Genomic DNA, 24,047 nt, shown 5'->3' with positions numbered 1-24,047 from the left:
TGTCTACGCCTACTGTGCACCTACTTAGCCCCCACCACACTGTGCCCAGCAACCTTAAAAAAAACAACCATCAAAGCTGTGTTAACAACACGCCTAACAAAGAATAAACAACTAAGGGGTCGATTATGATGGCGGACGGACCTGCGTCCGTCCGCCACCCCCGAGGTGGAGGGACCGTCTGCAGGGGCAGCGGCGTTCCCTCCGTTGCAATTAGGATGTGACCGCCACCCTGGCGGTCACATCCCGTATCTTTAACATTGTGGCGGGTGCTGCTTTAAGCAGCACCCGCTGCATAGTTAAAAATGCATGCTGTGCATTTGCATGCACAAAGCGGCAGGCACCGCGCGGTGCCTGCCGCATTGTGCATGCAACTGCAGGGGGGTACCATAGGTATCCCCCATGTGCACCCCCCACCCCCCTTCACCCTAGGGGCCCACAACGGGCCCCTAAAGCAAGGACCATATGCCTTTTCGTGGTGGCATTGCCGCCACGTAAATGCATAGCCCCCACCACATCGTAATATGGCTGGCGGTGCCTAATAGACACCGCCACCATATTAGAGCTTCACGTCCGCCACGGCCCCCCCCCGCCATTGTAATATGGCGGGGGGAAATAGGTGGCGGACGGGCAAGGATGCGGACGGATCGCCACCGCCTGCATGGCGGTGGCGATCCGTCCGCCATCCTAATTGACCCCTATGTGTTTATTTAGCATATAGTATGGCGTTCCTGCCTTTCAACATCACTTAGAAGGAGGAGGTTAAATCTTGTTAACTGCCACAATCTTGTGGACTAGATTTATGTGTTTTTTACAGCGCCCCATGTCACTGTAGAGCCTCAGTCGAGAACTTGCAGGTAGAGGTGGACATGGTAAGGAGAGGGATGTAAAAATGGAGCATCCATGTCCATGTTCTGTAGAACCAACTTGCTGTGAAGCCTAGCGAAGTAGTGACATGGAAGTTCTGTATTCAATCCTACACTGCATGACGGGTGCCAAGATATTCTTCAATGATCCATTCCTAAAGCTCTGGATGACAAATCACTTCCTGTAATTGCAGGACAAGTACAGCTTGTGTCACAAACTTGACACAGAGTTTTATGGACAAACAAAGCACATAGTTAACTGTAGACTGTAGCATTTGCGAGAGTTTAAGCTATTGGCATTGTAAATGACAATGCCTTTTATTTATGTTTTAAAAACCAACACATAAATAAAAGGCATTGTCATTTACAATGCCAAGAGCTCAAACTCTCGCGAATGCGAGACCTATTGTATTGCAAATGCTTGTCTAACTTTCCATAGACCCTAGGCTATTGATTGCACGCTGCCCGCCATTCTGGATCAAGCAACCATACATGACACTCCCACTCAATGTGTCTGGAAAAAGGGGCTTAGAGAAAGAAGCAGATCCCAATTGACAGTAACCCTCTGTCTTTAGTACCGCCTGTCTCCATGCACGGTAATCAGGAGCGAATTACTGAGATGGCCCAACCATGACTGGGGACATAGGGAATCATAGTAGTTCCCACATGACAAGTAAATATTTGATGTATGGGTAATCCCAGGATTCCATCTGGATACAATCATGCATCTGTCCAACCGCAACTTCCAGTGCATCAGGAAATCCCTGTCTTTACACAGGTCTATAAATTCTCCATAGTGGTGTTCTGCTACTCAGTTTCCAGATGTATGCCTCTTCTCTGCCTCACCTTGAATGGGGTGGGATAAGCGTTACCAAGGGAAATCCAAATAATCGCTTAAGTGCCCACTGAAAGTCCCCAATATCACTGGGTATTTGTGACTCGGACTACACATAAAAGTAGAACCCAGTTACTGGTTTGAGAAGCATCTAACAATGGGGAGCAACGCAAAAGTGGAAATCTTAAGAACACATGAACACTTTAAAATAAATGTATGTGAAACTCAATCAAACTACACCATCACCACGAAAAAGGAACATAAATAACAAAAATGCATTTATCCAATGAAAAGGAAATGTTTCTGTTCGACTGCCCCTTTTTAACTGTCTTGATAGGGACTTTCTTTTTTAAATTTTCTGGCAGCTGCCTCTATTTAACTTTTTTGATAGAATACGACCAGCAGAGGTCAGTAAAATACCAGAATCACTTTAGCATTCTCTAGATTCCAGTCCATAGAAATTGTCTTCCAGAAGTCCCCGTAGACAATATTTTTTCAAATCTTGTATTGTCAGTGATAAGACCACCGAAGGCCCTGATTTTATATTAAAAACAGAGCATTGGACAATACCGTTTCCCTCTGAAAGGCAATGTTTCTCTCCATGTGTTCCCATACCTGGCGTGTCACGCAGTTTAGTGCTCACGTTCCCTCCGTGTTAAAGAACAGTAGATATTTCAGCACCCAGGCTAATGTGCTGCATAGTTAAATACATATAAGGTCCAAAAGGCGAGACCAATTGCATTGCAAATGCTTGTTTTCCCACACTGTTGGAAACAGCTCCGGAGAGTTCTTATTGAATATCTCTCACCACGAAATCTGGGTTTAGCAGTGCCAGTCCTCCAAAAGCAGATGTCTATCTCCCTCTCCACAAGATGTGTTTGTGGTGCCTGGGCACAAGCACAATCTCAGGTTGCACAATACATGTGGCCTTGCACACAAACTGTATATGAAGGAGCGAGAAGCAAAACTGTTTATTTTCCAGCCCGGTGATGACCACCAGGACTGGGGAAATTGTAGATCCATTTTTGCTCCATAGCTACCTATTTGCCAAAAACAAGTAAGACATCCAAGACATCCAAGAAATAAAGAGACAAAGCCAATAAAAACCTTGGTATTATTGTTGACAATGAGTTGACTTTTGGACCTCAAATAGCCTGTCTTGCAGGGAAGTGCTTTGGTATCCTACGGATGCTCAGGAAATTCCTCCCTTTGATTTCTGTGAATCATCGAAGGGTTATTGTCCAGGCATTGGTAGGGTCGCGCCTGGACTATGTTAATGTCCTTTATTTAGGTCTTCCTAAGTATCTTGTAAGAAGACTCCAGGTTGTGCAAAACTCAGCTGCTCGGGCCATTTATGGTCTACCTAGACGAGCTAGTGCTTCCAATTTGCTGAAGGAATTGCATTGGCTTCCTATAGCCAAAAGGGTGCTGTTCAAAAGCCTGACGCTTACCTATAAGGCCCTCCATGATTTGGGCCCTAGGTATATTAGAAAGCGCCTTGCTTTGTACCAACCGAGCAGAGCTCTTCGCTCCGCCTCCTTGTCTACAATGCGCGTTCCATCCATCAAACGAGCCAGACAAGGGGGGCGTTCGTTTCATTACCTAGCCCCACGTGCTTGGAATGAACTTCCAATTGCTCTTAGACAGGCCCCTAGTCTGTTGTCTTTTAGAAAGGCATTAAAAACATGGCTTTTTATTTAGGAATTGTGTTGTCTTTTTATTCTCAGTTATGTTTCCTTTCCATTAAAGGTCCTCTTCGCCAAAGCGCCGGGACACTCCATTGTGAGTAGCCGTTGCGCTATAGAAGAGCCAATTAACATAACATAACATAACATGTCGGTGTCGAGACAGCATTCCTTTTCCCACCCTTGCAAAAGGTCTCTGGGCTATCATCAAGTTTCCCCGAAGAACCTCATCTTTGGAACATAAGCTTGTTGATGTCACCTCTACACCGGCTTTGGCTCTAGCCCCAGGCCCTCTGCCACCTCCAGTTTTGTAAGTGTTTCCTGCTCTTGGATCTAAACCCACACAAACCACTACCTTCTTTCAGGTGATGCCTGTATTGTTTCATGAGGCTACCTCTCGTACACCTCATCAAGCCGGCAAGTTTCCCAACTGGGCATCCCCTGATGGGAATGCCCTCAGAACCAGTCAACCCTACACAGCCTCTCCCTAGTGCTGTCCCACCACTGACAACCCCATTCCTCTGCCAAAGGCCTAGCTGGTGCTGTCCCTGCCAGGACTAAAGCAGTGCATGAATAAAAGAAAAATATTTAAGCAAAGCCGTAATAAGCCGCCTGTATTTATCCAAGTCCAGCCGGACAAGGAATTTATTTTCACAATGTAAGAATAATTACAAAGAATACAAGAGCACAATCCTGTGCTTTACCACAAAACAGAAAAGTTTAGGGAGAGTTAGAGGTAAGAAGAGGTTTTACAGGCAAGAAAAAGAGCAAACTGGACACTTTTTAAAAAATCAAAAAATGCAAGTGTTTTGCCAGAGTAGTATGTACAGCGAATGATACACATTATTTTATACCGTACAACTACTGTAAAGGGTCGACGTTTCGATCCCCCGCTCTAAGATAGATGGGGATCATCATCAGGACTTATTAATTGTGTTGCCTGTGGGGAAAATTATATACGCCAGGGAACTGGTAAAGATTGGTCCTTAGAAGCATCGGCTGCACCGTGGCACACGAGGACATCGCTCCCGGCACTAGCGGATCCGAGCACTGTCCCGGCACCGCCATATTGCAATCCCGGTAATTAATTGGAACTTCTAAGGACCAATCTTTACCAGTTCCCCGACGCGGGAAAGTGGCTACGGCCATCAGCGTCGCCTGCCGACTCTGCTCGCTCACCCATGCGGCACAACCCGGCAAGACAGCTGGCTATCAATCTTGAGCCATCGCAGCCTCCTCAACTGCACCTCTTCCCCCTAAGAGGCGTATATAATTTTCCCCACAGGCAACACAATTAATAAGTCCTGATGATGATCCCCATGTATCTTAGAGCGGGGGATCGAAACGTCGACCCTTTACAGTAGTTGTACGGTATAAAATAATGTGTATCATTCGCTGTACATACTACTCTGGCAAAACACTTGCATTTTTTGATTTTTAAAAAAGTGTCCAGTTTGCTCTTTTTCTTGCCTGTAAAACCTCTTCTTACCTCTAACTCTCCCTAAACTTTTCTGTTTTGTGGTAAAGCACAGGATTGTGCTCTTGTATTCTTTGTAATTATTCTTACATTGTGAAAATAAATTCCTTGTCCGGCTGGACTTGGATAAATACAGGCGGCTTATTACGGCTTTGCTTAAATATTTTTCTTTTATTCATGCACTGCTTTGGACCATTGTTTCCTTACAAATTGTTACTAACCCTTGGTCCACAGCCAACTATAGGGTCCCCCTTGTTTCCTTAAAAAAGTCCCTGCCAGGACTAGCGGCATCTTGGAGCCTCTGGCACTATCTTCAGATCAATCAAATGTCACGGTGAAATTTCCAAATCCCATGGTCATCTTAATGCATACTCGATCCCAAGCACAGAGGCTGTTCGAGGAGTATCGGAATAGACACTTTGCCTGGTGACATAACAATTTTAACTGTTAATCCTTACCTGAAAAGAGTGGTGGTACTATCATCTTCCAGCTCGAAGCAGATTTTAGGACTGGGATTCTAAAAAGTTTGAGACCACGGAAAGAAGATGTTCTCCACCGACAGTCTTGCTTCATCATTCCACAAATGTGACCAGACTGCTTGCAACCTGTTAAATGCCCCGTGGAGATGGCACAGGAGTGCATATCAAATATTCTCAACCATTTGCGAGACCACATTTGAGAGCTTGTACCTGATGGGTAGAATGCGGCTAAGTAAATTGTCCAGTCAGGATTATACATAAAGGACTCTGTGGCTTACTCAAAGGTGACCTCTAATGCTATTTTCAGTGGATGTCTGGACCAACCCAATGACTCTGCCATTCGATGACTCTTGCTCATTTGATAAGAAGGCTGATTCGGCCGCTAGGAGGTTCGAGCAGGGACAGGCTACAATTTATTTCCCTGGGCACATCCTCTGCTACCTCTCAGTCTCACATGGACAACTGCACATTTTCTGGTATCCTAGAGGGGAGCATCTTTTCTGCAGAATTAGCCATTCCACCCAGTACAGCAGACCATCCATAATCCGGTGCCAGTACAGAGGGTGCAATGACTCAAGAGTTCATCGTAGTCAGCAGCAGCAGCTTTCTTCCTCCTCTCCCACCCCACCTACAAAACCATGTCCTTCCCAAGGCTTCATTCCCAAGGGAGGGCAGGCGGCCTGTGAGAGCGAGGCTGAATTTCCATCTGTCAAATTAATAGGCCATTGTGACGGATTACTATGATGATGGTAGAGTAGGGCTACACACTTTTCAGGAGTTTTCCCCAACAATTTCTCCTATCCGGTCTAGTACTTTGGGGGCTCATGCTCACATTCTGCAGCAGGCAATCTTCATTCTGTTGAGGAAAGGAGCTGTGGAACTGTTTCTCGAGCACAAGATTGGGCAGGGATCTTTCTGTTACTTTCTTGTCACCAAGAAGTATAGGTGACTTCATCCCTTCCTTAACATTTGGGTCTTGTACTCCTTCCTCCGCATGAAGAAATTCAAGAAGCTGTGCCTTGTTCAAGTTCTGTTGGCTCTGTAGATAGGAGACTGGATGGTTTCCATCGACTTGCAGAATGCCTGTTTTCACATAAACAAACCCAAGTCGCACAGGAGATACCTGCACTTTGTGGTATACTCCATTCACTGCCAATTTCTAGTTGGCAAGAATGTATATTCCCATACCTTGACGACTGGCTTCTGAAAGCAGACTCACCACAGCTGGTGTTGGACTACTTGGGTTCCTCTGCATCAATGATGTCCAATTTGGGGTTTTCCATCAATTCCCAAGTCACACCAGGAATTCCTCCTCTTTATCAGGTGCTGTTTGACACAGCATCTCCCAGAGATTTGCAGGAGGAGGACCTTCTTCCAGAACTGACAACTTGCTGCCTATTCGGTCTTCAGGCTGTTGGTAACCTATACTCTTTGGAAGATGCATGTCCTGCTAAGCTGATGGACACTGTTCAAATTTCTCCAGAGCCAGCAAAAGACCTTCAGTAATGGTCATTGATGGGGAATCACTTTGGTAGACCCTTCTTTCCGCCACTGGCATCGGTACATTGGTAACAGATGCCTCCAGTCAGGGTTGAGTGTACATCTGGATGCCTTGCAGTTCTGAGGACTATGGAGGAAGTTGAACCCCTTAAAATGTGTCTTTTGGATGTTCTGCGCTTTGCGCTTTCATTGACCTGGGAAGGTGTGGCAGTCGGCTCAGCTAAAAGTTATCTTTTGGCCCTGTCGGCCTTTCTTTATTTACCTGACCAACTTTCGCTGCTTGTCATGCAGTTTCTTAAAGGGTTGTCCTACATGTTCTCCCTTTCGCTTTTCAGAATGCGACAGTGGGACCTTAACCTGATGCACACTATTATATTGGGATCTCCGTTTGAGCCCATGCAGAGTTTCCTGTTGCAGCCTTTGAATATTAAGATAGTGATTTGATTAGTATCACCTCTGCTTGGCATATTTGCGAGCTGCATGCAGGCTCTGTCTGTTTGTCATCCCTTCTTTCTTCTTGGATGAGCAGGTTCTCTGGACAAAGGATTTTCCTTTCGAAGGATGTTATCATGTTTCAAATAGGGTGCTTGTTCACCCTGCCAACTTTCTACACACACCCTCATTCCACTGAGAAAGAAGTGGAGAGGCTCCATGACTTGGATCCTTGTCGGACTCTCAGCTTTTAGGTAGATAGGACGTGTCATACGTTTTTACATGTCCCTCTGAAAATATGGCCCAGTTAGACATTCAGAGCCCTCGGGCAAGCACAGGTATGAACCAACTCACCAACACAAGCAGAAAAGTCAGATAGGCTGCGATTCATACATCTCTTACAACTTACCTGGAGATAATGCGTATTGGATACCAATCATTTGTGTGAGATACTGCAGGTTTATATTTATTGCTGAGCTCTAGGACCCATTTCACCAAAAATGGTCAAGCGTAAGAAATCTACATTGAGTATTCAGTTCAAAATCTTTATTCGGATTACACAAAAATCCATAAAAGTACAATCATAAAATACAGTTCAGCATATTCAAAATTACAGTACTTTAAGTGCAATAGATGTTTATACAGTGCATATGAGTACAAGTAACAAATCATATATTCATATATTTCCAACTCTTGAATAAAGGAGATCAATAATCATAAAAAGTACAAAAATAAATTAGGGGCATTCCATAATGTGCGGGGAGCTCGGGTAAAAATCATATAGATCCCAAACGCGAATTGTGCCTTGTCTATCATTGGGGGTACAAGCTCGCAAAAAGGGGACAACATTAGTGTTTTTAAATTTAATTAGTATCAGATCCCCAGCAGTACATTTGGGCAGCGTCCCTAGCCATCCCACCCTCCTGACACTCAAGATACCCCCGTCTAGCCCCGGCGGCAGCGGTCTATTCTTTTTTAGCCAATAGGTGGCCTTATTTAGCAAATCCTGCTGGGATTCGCGTGTTCCCTGGGTGAGGGCAGGGACCCCAGAGAGGACAGATACATACGGGGCAGCCTCAGGGGGCAGGTTAATATATGGAATTCTTGCTGAGGCGGGTCTAGCCACTCTGTGGGTTTTTGGAGCAGGTTTGACAGATACTTTGGGGCCTTTTGGAATAGGTGAACGTAATGGCTGAATTTGGGTGGCCTCATTACCCGATTTATACATTTGGGGGCGGTGATAGGGTTAGGGCAGACGCATGTGGCCCTAATGGTAGCTGGAAGCGAGTGCTTTCTTATTACTGACTCAATATTGGTCAGCCTATCCCCTAGATCATTCATTTTTGTGACCAAGGGAGAGATGGTAGCAACCAGCAGTTGCTCGATTTTGGCCAATAAAGTCGTATTCAGAGACAAAAGGGGGACCTCAGGTTTGTCCGCGGCCGGGTCCTCGATGAATGCTATTGGGTTGGCAAGTGATGGTATAACATTGCACAGTATTTGTGTACTTGTATTGTTCCCAAAGTTAGTTTCAATGTCATGCCTCCATCTATTGTAAGAACCCAGGGGGGCGGCATTTACTTCGTTGTGAGCTTTATCAGCGGGGCCATTTCCTTTAAGACAAAAAGAATCCACAGATGGGGAGGTTATGAGATCAGGGGCGTACTTTGTACCGCACAGGGCGTTAAGTTCCTCCCATATGGGCATCGTGCTTGTAGTAATTTAAAGAAAAGTCAAAAAATAAAAGTCAACCAAAATAGCAAATAATATTCTTAAGGCACGATACCTCCCTCTGTGGTAGAACGAAGTGGGGTGGCCCGTCCCGTCCTCCTCTGGCCTCGGAGGGCCACAGAGGGCCCGCCCTTTGCCCGCGCTTCGTCCCGCGTGCGTCCCGCGGGACGGACACAGGGAGTGTATTAATTAGGCAGGTAGGCGGGGCCGGCAGGGGAAGAGTACCAGCTGTTGGTGGTCAAGGGAATGCTGGTACTCGCAGTCCCCGGCCGCCGCACCTGCCGAATCCCCGGACACAGAAAGCAGGGGCAGAGAGCAACAAACAGCAAGCAGTCCCCCGGTGGTAAAACGGCTCCTCAGGTCTCCCGCAGGGCAGGGTCCCGACCCACCTCTAGCCGCGAGTCGCACCCGCGGAGCGGGGGCGGCAAGAGGTAGTAGCAACAGGCAGGAGGCAGGAGGCGGGGCCGGCAGGGGAAGAGTACCAGCTGTTGGTGGTCAAGGGAATGCTGGTACTCGCAGTCCCCGGCCGCCGCACCCGCCGAATCCCCGGACACAGAAAGCAGGGGCAGAGAGCAACAAACAGCAAGCAGTCCCCCGGTGGTAAAACGGCTCCTCAGGTCTCCCGCAGGGCAGGGTCCCGACCCACCTCTAGCCGCGATACATTGAGTATTTATTAAAGGCTTATTACATTTTAAAGTCTGGATCTTTTGCAGATTATATGAATTAGAATCATTGCAGAATTTAAAATAACGCTGAAAAGAAAAAGTGTGATACATGTAAATTCAAGAAAAAATGTCACATATTAGATGGTGATCATTAAGTCGAACTATTGAAGGGGTACAGCTTCATCAGAATCCCTCCCTTCATAACCTCCCTCTAACATTCATATTAGCGCAACAGTGCTTATAACCATGTTTTGTAGCTGGCCTTTTCACACATTGACATTTCGCTCCCAACTTTTCAGTGTTTCTCAGGCAGCAGCACGCAAGGTTAGTTTCTATCTATGTTCTGTACTTTGTTTGAGAAAGTTTGCTTGGATGGTCCTTCAGAAAACTGATGGTCCTCTCTGTTGAGATTCCTGTTCCTCTGACCTAAATACGATTTCTCAGCATTATTATGAGAGGAGAAGGCGTCATGATTTGTGATGTAACGTGTGAAAAGAATTGCGTGAATTTCTTCTGTACATTTGCCTGAGTAATTCACTCTATTGAATACGTAACTTATTTTTCCACTGTCAACCTGTATCAAAGCACCACTCTATAGAATTAATGTAAGCAATGAAATAATGAACAAACTATGCAATTGTAATGAAGAAATTAATTATATGCATATGGCGCAAGGAAAATACAACGCAAATGACTAGATTGAGGATATTCTATTCATTGTCTATGCAGGGGCTAATAAAGGCAGAGTCATTCAGAAGAGGATGCTTTCTAGATGGGTTATGTTGTGCTTTAAGATCTGTTATTCTTTTGCCAAAAAGGAGCCTCCTGAGGGCACTGGGCCCATTCTACCAGGGGGAAGACTTCTTGCCCGTCAAAGGGAGTTCTGATTCTAACGGGTTGGGTAACGGATTTCGGTCTATAGCTTTACTTGGTATATTTGCTTTAACTCTGAAGTCCGCATGGGTAGCTATTTCACCAGATCTCCTCTGTAGGACTTTTTGATATGACAATCTCTTTAGATGCACCTTCAGGGAGATACTGCTTGGTTATTGATGTACAAAATAAGGACTACACAGGTAGTAGTATCCGTCAGAAGTGCAAGTTACTTACCTTCTGTAACAATCTTTCTGGTGGATACTCTATCCACCTGCAGATTCCTCACCGATCCCCCCACCTTCTGGTCCTGCAGAATGGGCAGAGTTCCATCAATTAGGTCCCAGCTTAGTCTTAGTACACTGCATAGAATGTTCAGTCATGTCGGTGTCGTCTGTGCCTGTGATATCAGGGCACAAGTGTGGTGCTTATATGACTATGGTGTTAAGTATATGGTGATACCTGGCATTGATGTGGAGTTGAGTGCCACCTACATGTTTCAACTTTTCTAGATCCAGCCTGGCACCTTGAGGAGATTCAAGAAGTAATGAATCTACAAACACCCAGAGGTCAGGCTGTGACAACGTCCACTGAACTGAGAAGCTGGTGTGAAGCAGGGAGGGCACCCTCATCCTGTATGCAACACTAATAGGGGAGAACGAGCTACCCTTAGGCCAATTGCTACTACATCGATCATTGTTGGCCCCTCTCACCTCTAAATGGGGCGATGTGACTAATGAAACTGTTGTATATTCTTACTTGGTTCAATATGACTACTTGGTGTCTGTAGTCCTTTCTTAGTGTTCCTACCTTCTCTATCTCCCATAGTACCTAAGTGTGTTCTATCTGGTGTGTGTGGATTCCGCCTTGGCAGTTGGTCTGGTCAGCTGTGGGGTTTACTGCTCTGCTGTCTTATCTTATACTAACTTAATACATATATCTTAATAACCTGAGGACGTGTCCTGCTGCCTACCTAATCTACTTACAACAGAAACCCCAACACACCTCACTGTACAATATGTGCATGTCATAGGACAGAGAGGGCATCTTATACAATGGTGCGCCGATTCACTGCAATACCACACAGCAGTCAACCTAATGCCCCTTCAGCTTCGCTGGGAAAGAGATATGCAACGCCAACTTACAGACTCTGAGTGGACCTCAGTGCTCCAAAGTCCTGTGCACATCCCCAGAAATATGTCCTTACGTCAAATACAGTACTATGTCACTCAAAGGGCATATATTACACCCGCCAAAATCAATAGATATTTCAAACATATAGATGCCACCTGCCCCCGCTGCTCCCTTGGGGACGCTGAGCTAATACAAATGCTGTGGGACTGCCCACACCTGCATGCATACTGGGGGGTAATCGCAGATATACTAAGTCACTGCACGGACCGCATGTTACCATTTGACTAGTACATCTACATCATGCATCTTTATCGCAGAAGTCGAAGCAATAAAGTGACCTCCAAGTTCTTAGACTTGGGAACGGCAGTCGTAAAGAGACTGATCACAAAAAGATGGAAAGAGTCTCACCCACCTTATATTCTGGCATAAATACGATGCATGCTTACGTGGGACAAGGCTGAAAGTATTGCGCTTCGCCGAGAAGATACTATGGGTATATGCCAGATCCCACTTGTTGCAAGCTAGGATGTGATGCTAACTGGGATGCTATTCATTCATAACACCAATATGGAAATCATATCCTCAGAAAGCCCCACAGCATAGGAAAGCACACTCTCAATGCAGAAATTGTATGAAATAGGACATGGAGTGAACAGACTAGACAATGAATAGGAACACGCATCACCTAACACTATCCCTTACACACATACCGAAGTACTCACTGCGTAAACATTGCACGAAATACACCAGGCAGGGGAATCGGTGGAAAGCTCCAACGTAGTTACGCACCAACCTGTTATATTTTGAGATGCCCCGTTACATTATCACCCGCCACCAAAATGCATTAGATAATGCTTGAAGAAGACATATAGCACTGATACACATTGTATAAATGGGCATTAGTGGCAGCAAGTGGACACTAATAACCATTATCAAGGACTTTAATATAAATATTTTCCTTCTATATATGTTGCAATTTACCGTTTCGGTCGCACTTGTAAGTATTTTTGGTATAGAATACTCACTACAACAATCTCCACTGTATGTCAACTACTCAATGATTTGTGTACAATGTATGTGTGTACGGTGGCCGAAATGTTGAAAATGTTAAACTTAATAAAAACAGATTGCAAAAAAAGGAGGTAATGAATCTACAGGTAGCGTAACCACCAGAAAAATCATTACTGGAGATAAGTAACTTGTTCATTTAGTATGTTTTACTGTCCAAAAAGGGCTGCAAATCTTTCAGTTAGTTTATGTGGCAAATTTCCTTTTTTGAGGTGTGCTCATGTCTGACAGGGTCACATCTTATGTGTGACATTTTGAGTAACACATCACTTTCCTCTACAAAATGTTCTTGGACACATCCTTCATTTGTGCCTCAGTAGAAGGCACAGCTTAGATCTCAGTGCCCATAAAAGTAAATCCGAACAACCCTTTGCTGGCCCAATTGAGACTTCACAGTAGCAAGCCCCAGGATCTTCCCGCATTCAAAACAGAGAAGCGTAAACACAAGGTGCTGTGTGGAGTTCCTTGCTTTTTTATAGAGGTAGGCTTCCTATCCTCCTGCCCGCTGTACCCACCCAAGCTCATCCAACTTCTGACTTCCATGTAACCCCAGACGATACAAGCATCAGTGACAGCAGGCTGCAAAAGTATTAATGGGACCAGGGAGTACATGCATGAATAGCCTCATGCTGTAATGAGTATACATGGACCCACACAATACATACATTTAATTAGCCAGACTGCAATGCGCCTTGATGCCTTCGGGTTTTAGTTGCGCATTATAAATTTTATTTCATTCATTCATTTACAATGGTACAATGACCCATCTAGCTTGCCCAGCCATGCCAGAGTTATTCTAGAGTCAATTCCAACCGTAGATAGCGTCTTGGTGAGTAAATATCCTTTCAGGATGATGTACAGGTCTCAGGCAGCACATGTCTACTATTCCTCTCCTCACTATTCCTACACCGGCACTCCACCCCTAACCCCACTCACTGACATGATAATGTCCTCTCAGTTTGCACCCAGTCCACCCCTACTTTTATAACCTGCATTCATGCCACGTCAAAACTCACTGTTCATGACTTTTTACACTACAACTGCTCTCCCTCTATCTCTAACCCTATCTATTCACAAACTTACAGCAACAGGCTTGTCAACTGTATTACACCTTATTTATCTTACGCTCCTATCGCCTCATACCTTGTCAGACTACCTACCGTCTCATTGCGCGCTCTACTTCTATCCTCTTGTTCTGCCACTACACCGTCACTTTGCTGATTCTACTTCACACTGTAATTTTACTGCTTCCTTTCATTCTGGTGCTATCTCCTTGCAGTCACTTCCATTTTATTATATCCGACCCTTCACCTATTTCTTACCAGTCTCTGTCTTAGCACTTACCTTGCACATATCATCACTCAATCTGCTCCTTATTTGTGAACAAGTGCTACTATCATCCTGCCCCTAGTCTCCTCACAATCTATAGTACCCTTAGCCTGTTACCATGTTTCACTTAGCTGCTTCTTCCTCTCTCTGCCCTTATCCTCCCGCCATGTTGACTTTACTCATACTGACTCCGCAGTATCCTTCACTCTGTTTTTCCATTTGCCATGCCTACCCCTCCACTTTACCATCTCATTCTGCTCCTGCTCTCATACCCATATACTTTGTCAATTTGCCTCGAGAATTAACTGTGCCCCTGGCCTCTAAACATGATCCTAACTCATGACTCTTCCTCTTTTCTCTCGCTCACTCTGCTGACCTCACACATGCACTCTGCTCATATGCCCATACCCTCTCACCTTGCTGCATCCATCACACCTCGGACTCCTTCTAACCGCTGCTAACCTATGACTGATGGTTTGAGTGACCAGAGAAGCAGCAGGTGAACTTACTAGCGCTGCAGGAGTTCCTGCGTAGGTTTATTGGTCCCAAGTTGAGGTACTAGGTTACAAGAGAGTTAGACTTCTGGGTACCTGGGGATCTGTTTGAAAGCTCTGTGCTCTGTACTTGAGCTTGGAACTGCGAACCTGCTGCTCTCACCGCAACTACTCGTGCAGAGTGCACCAGTACAGGGCCAAATCAGTGTCCCTCTTCTCCTGGTGACTGACTGCTGTGCAGAGTAGATCAGGGCACCATCAGTTTTCACAAAGAAAGCTTCTCATCTTGGAGCTTGAAGTGCACAGCTCAGCTCAGATCAGCACCGTAAACCTTAATGCTGCTCCCGGTGAGCAAAACATCAACCACCTCGCTCACTGTCCACCAGCATGCCTGCTACATACAGTACTGTGAGGATCTTGAGGCTCCATCTTTTCTGGGCAGGTGTAGCAGATCCGGAAAAATCAACCACGAGCTACCATCTGGGTAAATCAACTGTGTGGGCCGGGAAACAACGGAGGGTGTCAGATCCATGTGAGGCTGGGCCCGGAACCTCTCTCTTTATGTTGTTTTTAGTGACACTGGATTCACATGGCTCAGAGAGGCCGGGCCTGGCCACAGCTCAGTTTGGTTTATTGAAAGCAAAGGAGAAGCTACAGAGCCCATTAAGTAACAATGCATTTTACTGCGGTGATGACACCAGCACTAAAATGCTTTACTCTGACCCCTTATGCGTGGTACTTGGCTGGGATGCCCAAAAAGCCAAAGTTCTATTAGATTTCTATATGTCTGAGACAGAATTAAGAGCCCTAATTTGAATCTTAAAATGTATAAACTATTTTTGTTTACTCAGGCAAACATATGATTACCATGACAGATACCAAGGCAATGATGTGGATTATGAAAGACCAAAAGGTTATCATCACCCATATGGCTTATTTGAAGAAGATGACTCGCAGATATTTTATGACACAAAAAAGTCCCCTAAGAGACGCTTACTACCTCCAACTCCTACATGTAAGTATACATTTCTACAATCCTATTATATCAATCACCACGGATCACTGACATAATATAGAATGACAAAATATAGACTTACCAAAATATAGTCACCAAAATATAGAATGCCAAAATATCGAATTCCTATCTACAAACAGGTAAGTACAAAAATATCGAATCCAAAATATAGTCTGTAAAAAATATAGTCAGTCAAAATATCGAATTTTTTTAAATGCCTTAAAAGTAATTTAAAATTAATGAAATAATAAATATAATTAACTAAAACATACTTAAAAATACTCAAATAACCTTAAAATTAAGATATAATTAATTTAAGTTATTAATAAAAAATGTACAATATTTTACCGTAGGATAGCAGGAGGGTAACATTTAATATTACCACTCCAGTGAGTGCAACAGTAGGAAAAGCGTTGGATAGCGTAGGGGTAAAAAATACTATTCCCACTCCAGTGAGTGCAACAGTAGGGGAAGTGTTGGATAGCGTAGGGGTAAAAAATACTATTCCCACTCCAGAGAGTGCAACAGTAGGGAAAGCGTTGGATAGCGTAGGGGAAAAAATTACTATTCCCACTCCAGAGAGTGCAACAGTAGGGAAAGCGGTGGATAGTGTAGGGGTAAAAAATACTATTCCCACTCCAGTGAGTGCATCAGTAGGGAAAGCGTTGGATAGCGTAAGGGTAAAAATTACTATTCCCACTCCAGAGAGTGCAACAGTAGGGAACGCGTTGGATAGCGGGCGGGTAAAAAATACTATTCCCACTCCAGTGAGTGCAACAGTAGGGAAAGCGTTGGATAGCGTAGGGGTAAAAAATACTATTCCCACTCCAGTGAGTGCAACAGTAGGGAAAGTGTTGGATAGCGTAAGGGTAAAAATTACTATTCCCACTCCAGAGAGTGCAACAGTAGGGAACGCGTTGGATAGCGGGCGGGTAAAAAAATACTATTCCCACTCCAGTGAGTGCAACAGTAGGGAAAGCGTTGGATAGCGTAGGGGTAAAAAATACTATTCCTACTCCAGAGAGTGCAACAGTAGGGAAAGCGTTGGATAGCGTAGGGGTAAAAATTAATATTCCCACTCCAGAGAGTACAACAGTAGGGAAAGCGTTGGATAGCGTAGGGATAAAAAATAATATTCCCACTCCAGTGAGTGCAACAGTAGGGAAAGCGTTGGATAGCATAAGGGTAAAAATTACTATTCCAACTCCAGAGCGTGCAACAGTAGGGAAAGCGTTGGATAGCGTAGGGGTAAAAATTACTATTCCCACTCCAGAGAGTGCAACAGTAGGGAAAGCGTTGGATATTGGAAGGGTAAAAATTACTATTTCCACTCCAGAGAGTACAACAGTAGGGAAAGCATTGGATAGCGTAGGGGTAAAAATTACTATTCCCACTCCAGAGAGTGCAACAGTAGGGAAAGCGTTGGATAGCGTAGGGGTAAAAAATACTATTCCCACTCCAGAGAGTGCAACAGTAGGGAAAGCGTTGGATAGCGTAGGGGTAAAAATTACTATTCCCACTCCAGAGAGTACAACAGTAGGGAAAGCTTTGGATAGCGTAGGGGTAAAAATTACTATTCCCACTCCAGAGAGTGCAACAGTAGGGAAAGCGTTGGATATCGTAGGGGTAAAAAATACTATTCCCACTCCAGAGAGTGCAACAGTAGGGAAAGCGTTGGATAGCGGGAGGGTGAAAATTACTATTCCCACTCCAGTGAGTTTAACAGTAGGGAAAGTAATGATTTAATATATTATTAAAAATAAATTAAATATCAATACCAATAAAACATTCATTGAAATGAATAACCAATTTAATATTAAGTAATAATTAATTAGAAATACAACTACATATTAGTTATTAAACATTAATAACCTATTCATAAATATTTAACAACGAATTAATTTTCAATAACAAAAACTAATTAATAATAAAAATTAATACCAATTAAAAATTAACAGTAAATTAATTATCAATATACAAAAAGTATTTTTAATATGTAATGAATTACAATTACATTACTTCCCACCGTATTCCCCTATAAACCCACATCCCACTACAGAAAATACATTAATACAATTATCATAATTATCAAATATTTAATTAATACAAAATAATTACCAATTAATAAAAATTAATTGGCAATTAATAGAAACTAATTACCAATTAAAAAATTAATTAACAATAAATTTAAAATCAATACCAATAAATGAAAAACATTATTTACTTAATTACAATTAAATGACTTCCCACCCTATTCCCCTATAAACCCACAACCCGCTACAGAAAATAAATTTAGACAATTAACATAATTAACAATTAATCAATTAATACAAATTAATTGGCAATTAATAAAAATTAATTACCAATTAAGAAATAACAATACATTCAAAATGAATACCAATAAATAAAAATATTTAATTAATTACAATTAAATTACTTCCCACCCTATTCCCCTATAAACCCACAACCCGCTACAGAATTAAATTACGCAAAAATTAAATAACATAAAATTCATTATTTAAAATGCATTAAACATACATTACAAAAATTATTATACACTTTTCACACATATACTAACATACAAAACACTTTAAAAAAATTGATATTATTAAAAAATCGATATATTTATTGCCTATATGGTATACTTCGATATTTTGACTTCTATATTTTGAAAATCGATATTACTTACCTTAAATTCGATATTTTTAACCACTATATTGTGTCCATTCGATATTTTGTCCATTCTATATTTTTACTTCGATATTATGTCCATTCTATATTTTGGAATCAATATTATGACTGTTTACCAATCACCACACATAGTAACTTGAATGAGAAAATATTATGTTGATTTGGAATGCCTGCCAATCGCTAAATAACTGTAGGTGCTTAACCCGTTGGCTGCGCTCAACGTTCCGCACCAGTGCGGAACGTTCTAAGAAACGGGCGGGGCCGTGTCGGCCAATGGACATGCGCAGCACTACCGAGGTAGTGCTCGCGACGACCGTTGGCCGACAGCAGCAGTCAACGGGTTAATAGATGTGTGTCCTAGTGTTTTCTTTTCTTGTTGACAATTGCTGGCAATCATGGGTTCGGCATAAAATGATATGTATCTGTTGAAACGTTTTGCTGTTATCTGCCTTTGTTGATTTTGACTGGGTTGATGTCTTTGCATGGCACCAAGGTCATGTGCTGTCTTTTCCAGATCGGCTTGGAATGATCATGGTTCAGGGAGGAGCTGTTGTTCTGATCGCTCTCTAGCATTTTATTAATCATACCACACTCACCTCTCACTGTTATGACACGGAAATAAGGTGATATGCTCTCCAGTTGATAGCTTCATCCATGACTGACCGCAAGAGTGCTTCCCACTTTTGATACGTCAACTATCTTGCACCCGGACAGTATTCTGCAGTCCCTTCAAGATTACTTTCTAGACAGGATGTCTGCTGTTCCTTCTTGAATGAGCAAGAACTCATCAAAACTGAATACAGAGTAAAGACAAGTTCTTGTTGGGGATGCCACTCACTGTCTGGTCGAGTGGCTGCTGGCCCCCCAACTTAGGTGACCTTCCTGTTCCTGTGGACTCTGTGAAACACAGGATTTCTATATAATCATTCATCATCTCTGGGAGGTTTGGCTAGGTGCCAATGGCATAGGTAGAAAGAATTGGAGCTCCTGGCTGGCTAGCCCCATCAAATGGTATCCTGACTCTCCATTTTTGCCGAGGGGGTGCCCATACAATGAGGGGAGCTCCTCTCCTCACCAACGGCCCTGAGCTGAGCGTGTGCCCATTCTTGCAAGCGCAGTGGCGACCACCAGCGAGATGAACCAGCAGACAGCTACATGGCCCGGGAAATCAACTGATGGTGGGAACTAGAGCGATGTCCCTTAGATGCGGTTGCTCTACTATTGGGCTGCAATGGAGGCCACAAGATGTGCCGAGAGAGCGGACCTGAGGACTTGCAGAGTCCCAAGGAGAGAGGCCTGACTGAGTGAGCAGAGTGGGGGGTGAGGCACAATGGAGCAAGCAGCGGACCTTAGCTTCTGCAGTTGATAGCGGCCTGCACACCCTCCTGATACTTGCTCATAGTGCCCGTGGGTGGGGAGTTGAACTTGGGAACTGAGGTAGCAGCGAGTGCATCGACGGGAGGATCCTGAGGACGCAGCGAGTGTATCGGATGAGACTGCCCCCTCACTGCCCTTCATCGGAGACTCTCTGTGCTGAGCCCCCATGAGACAGGGTTGAGACTTTGGAGGCCACTGTAACGGACCTGTTCTGAAGGGTGCGGGGACGTTCTGAGGGGAGCAGTGACGTTATGGGATCCTCCTGTCTGATCTCAAGACTCCTAGTGCTTTTGGAGGGCCTCAGCAGGACGCGGCAGACTGCACGTTTGCTAGTGGACAGGTAAGGGGTAGGGATCAGTGACATTACTGCTGCCGTTGAGTGATTGTGACTGTTTGGAAATTCCGGTAGCGTGTGGCTTGGAGCTCAGTTTGGGCAGACAGAGCACACTGGCTTAGAGCGAGCAGCCGGCTGAAGGCAACGATTGGAGGGGGGGTGAGGACGAGGTGCAATTCCGCAGCAAGCTGAGTGGCTACACAGACAGCCTACTACTGGGAACCAGGGGGGGGCCTGTTCCATCTTGATGATGTCTTCCACCCCACGACACAGGGGCCCACTTGACCCATTGCAGCAGGTAAAAGGGGGACACAGTATAGGTATGGCACGCACCACTGGTTGCCTGGGACAATGGGGAAGCTTACCAGGAGAAAAGTAACAGGTGCAGGTGAGAATAATTGTTTATGTGCAAGAAGGTGTCCCTTCCTGCACATAAACAATCCAAAATCCTCGTTTTGCTGCTTCTGTGTGTGCTGCATTGTGCACCACACATAGAAGTTGCAAATCGTCATTTTTTATGATTGGTTTATGTGGAGGAAGGGACACCTGCACATAAACAATCATTCATGGCAATTTTCTGTTTCTAGATGTGCTGCACAATGCAGCGCACATAGAAACAGCAAAAACGAGGAGAAATTAATAATTTCTCCTCATTTCGCCATGTGAAGACCAGGTTTATTTTGGTCTTCATTTTGGCACTGTCCCATATTTACGCCACCATTGTAAATAGGGGGCAGCGTCAAAATCAATGGGTGATGCGGCGGAACGCTCACCGCAACACCCATTGCACACCCCTTCCACGCGAAGTGAAGCGTGAAAGGGGGCATATTTACAAGGCAGGGTTAAGCCATCTTACGGGGTTTAACACCACCTTGTAAATAAGGTGTGGACTTAAAGCCACAAGAACGTCTTAAAAAGTGGCGTTCTGGTGGCGTTAATTTCTTGTACATATGCCCCCAAGAGTCTTTACTTATCGCATGAGTGAGAGAGCCTGCAGGAAATTTTAATTTCCATAGAAGAATTTACGTTCCATTTAAATACCAAGCATGAGCTGTTAGCTTACGGGATGGGCAGCTATCTCTGTTTCTGTGGGACAGCTGTATGGTGGAATGTACAAGAATATTTCTGTATGTTTATTCCCCACCCCTCTGATCCCAAGTGACTTGCAGAAGACCAGAGAGAGGCCAGGGTTTTGCCAGATTTATACTCTGGGGAGACCATGCCTGCCTCTTCTGAAGAATGATGTCTTGTCTGTGACAGAGGATGAGTCCCTCCCTACCATCACACAGCTTTAACACAACATGAGAGCACATGGCTGTTGTTCTGTCACTGGGCTGGAGAAGGATATTAACCATTTTACATTCTCAATAATGTCATGACCCTTATACACAGGCTGACTGAGAAAGGGGTGTTGGTGAGTACTCCCTGTGGCTTTAGGGTTCTATCTGGACAGGCCAGGGAAGTCATTCTCCACTCTCAACAAGCCTGTCAGAAGACATCTCAAAGGTCTAAATAATCTATTTCCTCCAGTATGGCATCCCCCCATTTTGACACCTTAATTTGATTGTTGCCATACTGAAGCACAAGCCATTTGAGCCAAATCCATCCAGTGACCTAAATGTCCTTTCAAGAAATATGGTATTTTTATTGGCCATTCCATTGGCCGGGGGTATAAGAAAGCTATAGGCTCTGTACACATCTTGGGCCTTCGTGATGTTTTGAAGGGAAATGGTGGTTCTTCGGGCTCATATTTCCTCTATCCGGAAAGGCAGTCAGAGTTTCTCTTCAGCAAAATTAGTCTTTAATATTTTTCTGAAGTCCCCATTACTCCGCAACTTCTGACCCAGCACAACCTTGATGTGAAGCATGCATTGTATTTTTATATTAATTGAACTAGGGATCAAACCAACTTTCCATTGGATTTGGAGATAATGCTATCCGTAAAGTGGTTATTATGGCCACCATTTCTACATACATGGTACCACACTTTGCATTGAGCCCAAGCTTAATGTGTTATTATGAGAGAACGGAGGTGGCACTGGTCACATTATCCAGGCATTTCTAGGGTAAATTTATATGCCAGGATGCTGTTTGGGCTACTCCACACTCCCTGACCGTATTCTGTAGATACCTCCAGCTAAAGTGGTAAGACTCCTGATGCTGCTCTCTTATTCATTCTACTTTTCTCGTTTGAAGTTGCTGTGGAACCTGTACAAGGGTACAAAATGGGAATTTGGTATGTAGACCATTTCTAATTATGAACAACCTTCTCGTGTCCCCCCACCATCAGTCATAATTCGTGGACTATTTGACCTCTTTTCCAAAAGAAAGAACCTGTCCATCCAGCGTGTGCTTATGCTCATGGAAGAGAGTATGCCATATATGCCTTCCCAATGTGTCTTAGCACTCAAAGCTCTTCAGGTAAGAGCAGTGGGTGGTAGGACCAGTTGTGGGGAATGTCGACAAACGATGAGGGCAAATTAGATAAATAATTAATTTTCCCTGTAGCCGTCAGTCGAACCCCCCCCCCCACCCAGCCCCACCGCTCTCACCTTACGAACTGCAGCTAAATCTATAGGAGGAGCAGTTCACAGCTCTACCATAAGGAGACAGGGATAACCATGTGTTGGGTTGCCAATGGTGAAAAAACCTACAGACTGACATTAATGGAGCTAAGCTAAAGGTAACTGTATCCTTTCCTTGGCTTAAACGTTTTTCATGCTGGCCTCTGTGGAGCATGGAAATTGATACTGGTAATACGGGCACCATTTGGCACCTTTTATGGACCACTCTGTCTCTTCGGGTAACTATTTGTTGCAGCCCATGGTACATATCCACTGAAAATGCAAAGAAATCTCTGAATCCAGCCTGAGGAGATTATGTGTAAAGAATATGTATCCGTCAGAGAGAGCATTAAAATAAGTAAGAGAGCCATGTAGAGGTTGCGAGAAACAGCAGGGTTCCCACCGGTGGAGCATCAACTGATTCTGCCAGTGGAAAACCTTGACATGCCAGCCTGTACACAAGAGTACCACCAAGTTCTACCGCTGCATTAGCGTGGCATTTTCAGGCAGGTAAATTAAACAATGACCATGTGTCACACCAAGGGCCACTCACATCAATGGCCAGTACTTCTACGGAAGCAAAGATCTTCCTCCTCTTTCCCCTGAGGATAATCCTTAGTATCAGAAGAAACCACTGACACCAGCAACTGACCCTGGGGGAAATAGGAATTTGGGCGAGAGAGAGAGTGCAATGGTTCTGGTGTGCCTGGAGATCCAGTGGAAAGAATGACGGGGAAATGTTGATTCTTTTGAGAAGGACCTTTCAACTTCTAGTGGTAGGGCACATTCCTTCTGCCAGTGGAGCTGCGCTGTGCTTAAAAAACACAATCACTTTAGGCAACAATACATGAATGCTTTACAACCAGCTTGAGCATGCTTTTCTTTCCCCCCTTGAGTTATTTGAGGCTTACCTCCACTATACCTAATTCCACTTAGAGACCACCATTCAGTTTACCCGCCCCTCTCTGTAAGGTAAAATTAAACCTAGGTGAAAAACAGCTTTTTAAAAAAGGTTCATTTAGAGAGTTCTTCGGATGTGAGTCACCTTCTAGGGCCAATACCGCGCTAATGGCTGGTCCCCAGGATAGAACTAGACCTGTGAGAAACCTGCTATTGGGCCACGCCCTGAATGAAGAGGAATAAGAATTGTCCTTTGCAAGAAGATGAGCAGATCCCTGACCTGTGGAAGAGGAGCAAAGCTAAGCTAATTAAAGACAATATGATGACATCTTGTGGGAATGAGCTAACTAGAAATCTCGAAGCCCTTGCAACCCATCCCTGCATGATATCCAGAAACAAATTCCAGGACTTCCCTTTTCCCAGTCCTAGAAGGACCCAGGTTTTTGACTTATTGGCCCCTCGACTTGGTAGGGATTGCCTGTGCCTACAGCTTGTGACCCTCATTTTGGAACAGTTTGAACAATCCTCCTTGCACTGATCATTGGAATATTTATGTTTTAAGTCATTGTTGACCCCTTACCCCCAAACTCCTTTTCTCAGT

At 44.3% G+C, this 24,047-nt stretch overlaps 1 protein-coding gene across 2 annotated transcripts in view; it reads left to right on the top strand.

Moving 5' to 3' along the window:
* CACNA1D (calcium voltage-gated channel subunit alpha1 D) overlaps nucleotides 1-24,047 on the top strand; it is a 1,365,963-nt gene that overhangs the window by 1,315,924 nt on the left and 25,992 nt on the right. For both annotated transcript variants that reach the window (XM_078661595.1, XM_078661596.1), the window contains one exon: nucleotides 15,417-15,580. In XM_078661595.1, the coding sequence (XP_078517721.1) occupies nucleotides 15,417-15,580 (164 nt within the window). The remainder of the gene's footprint in view (nucleotides 1-15,416; nucleotides 15,581-24,047) is intronic.

The sequence above is a fragment of the Lissotriton helveticus genome, chromosome 9 (assembly GCF_964261635.1).
Source record: "Lissotriton helveticus chromosome 9, aLisHel1.1, whole genome shotgun sequence".
Classification (NCBI taxonomy): Eukaryota; Metazoa; Chordata; class Amphibia; order Caudata; family Salamandridae; genus Lissotriton; species Lissotriton helveticus.
Note: the sequence above shows the minus strand (reverse complement) of the source record. Positions and strands in the feature narration are given on the sequence as shown.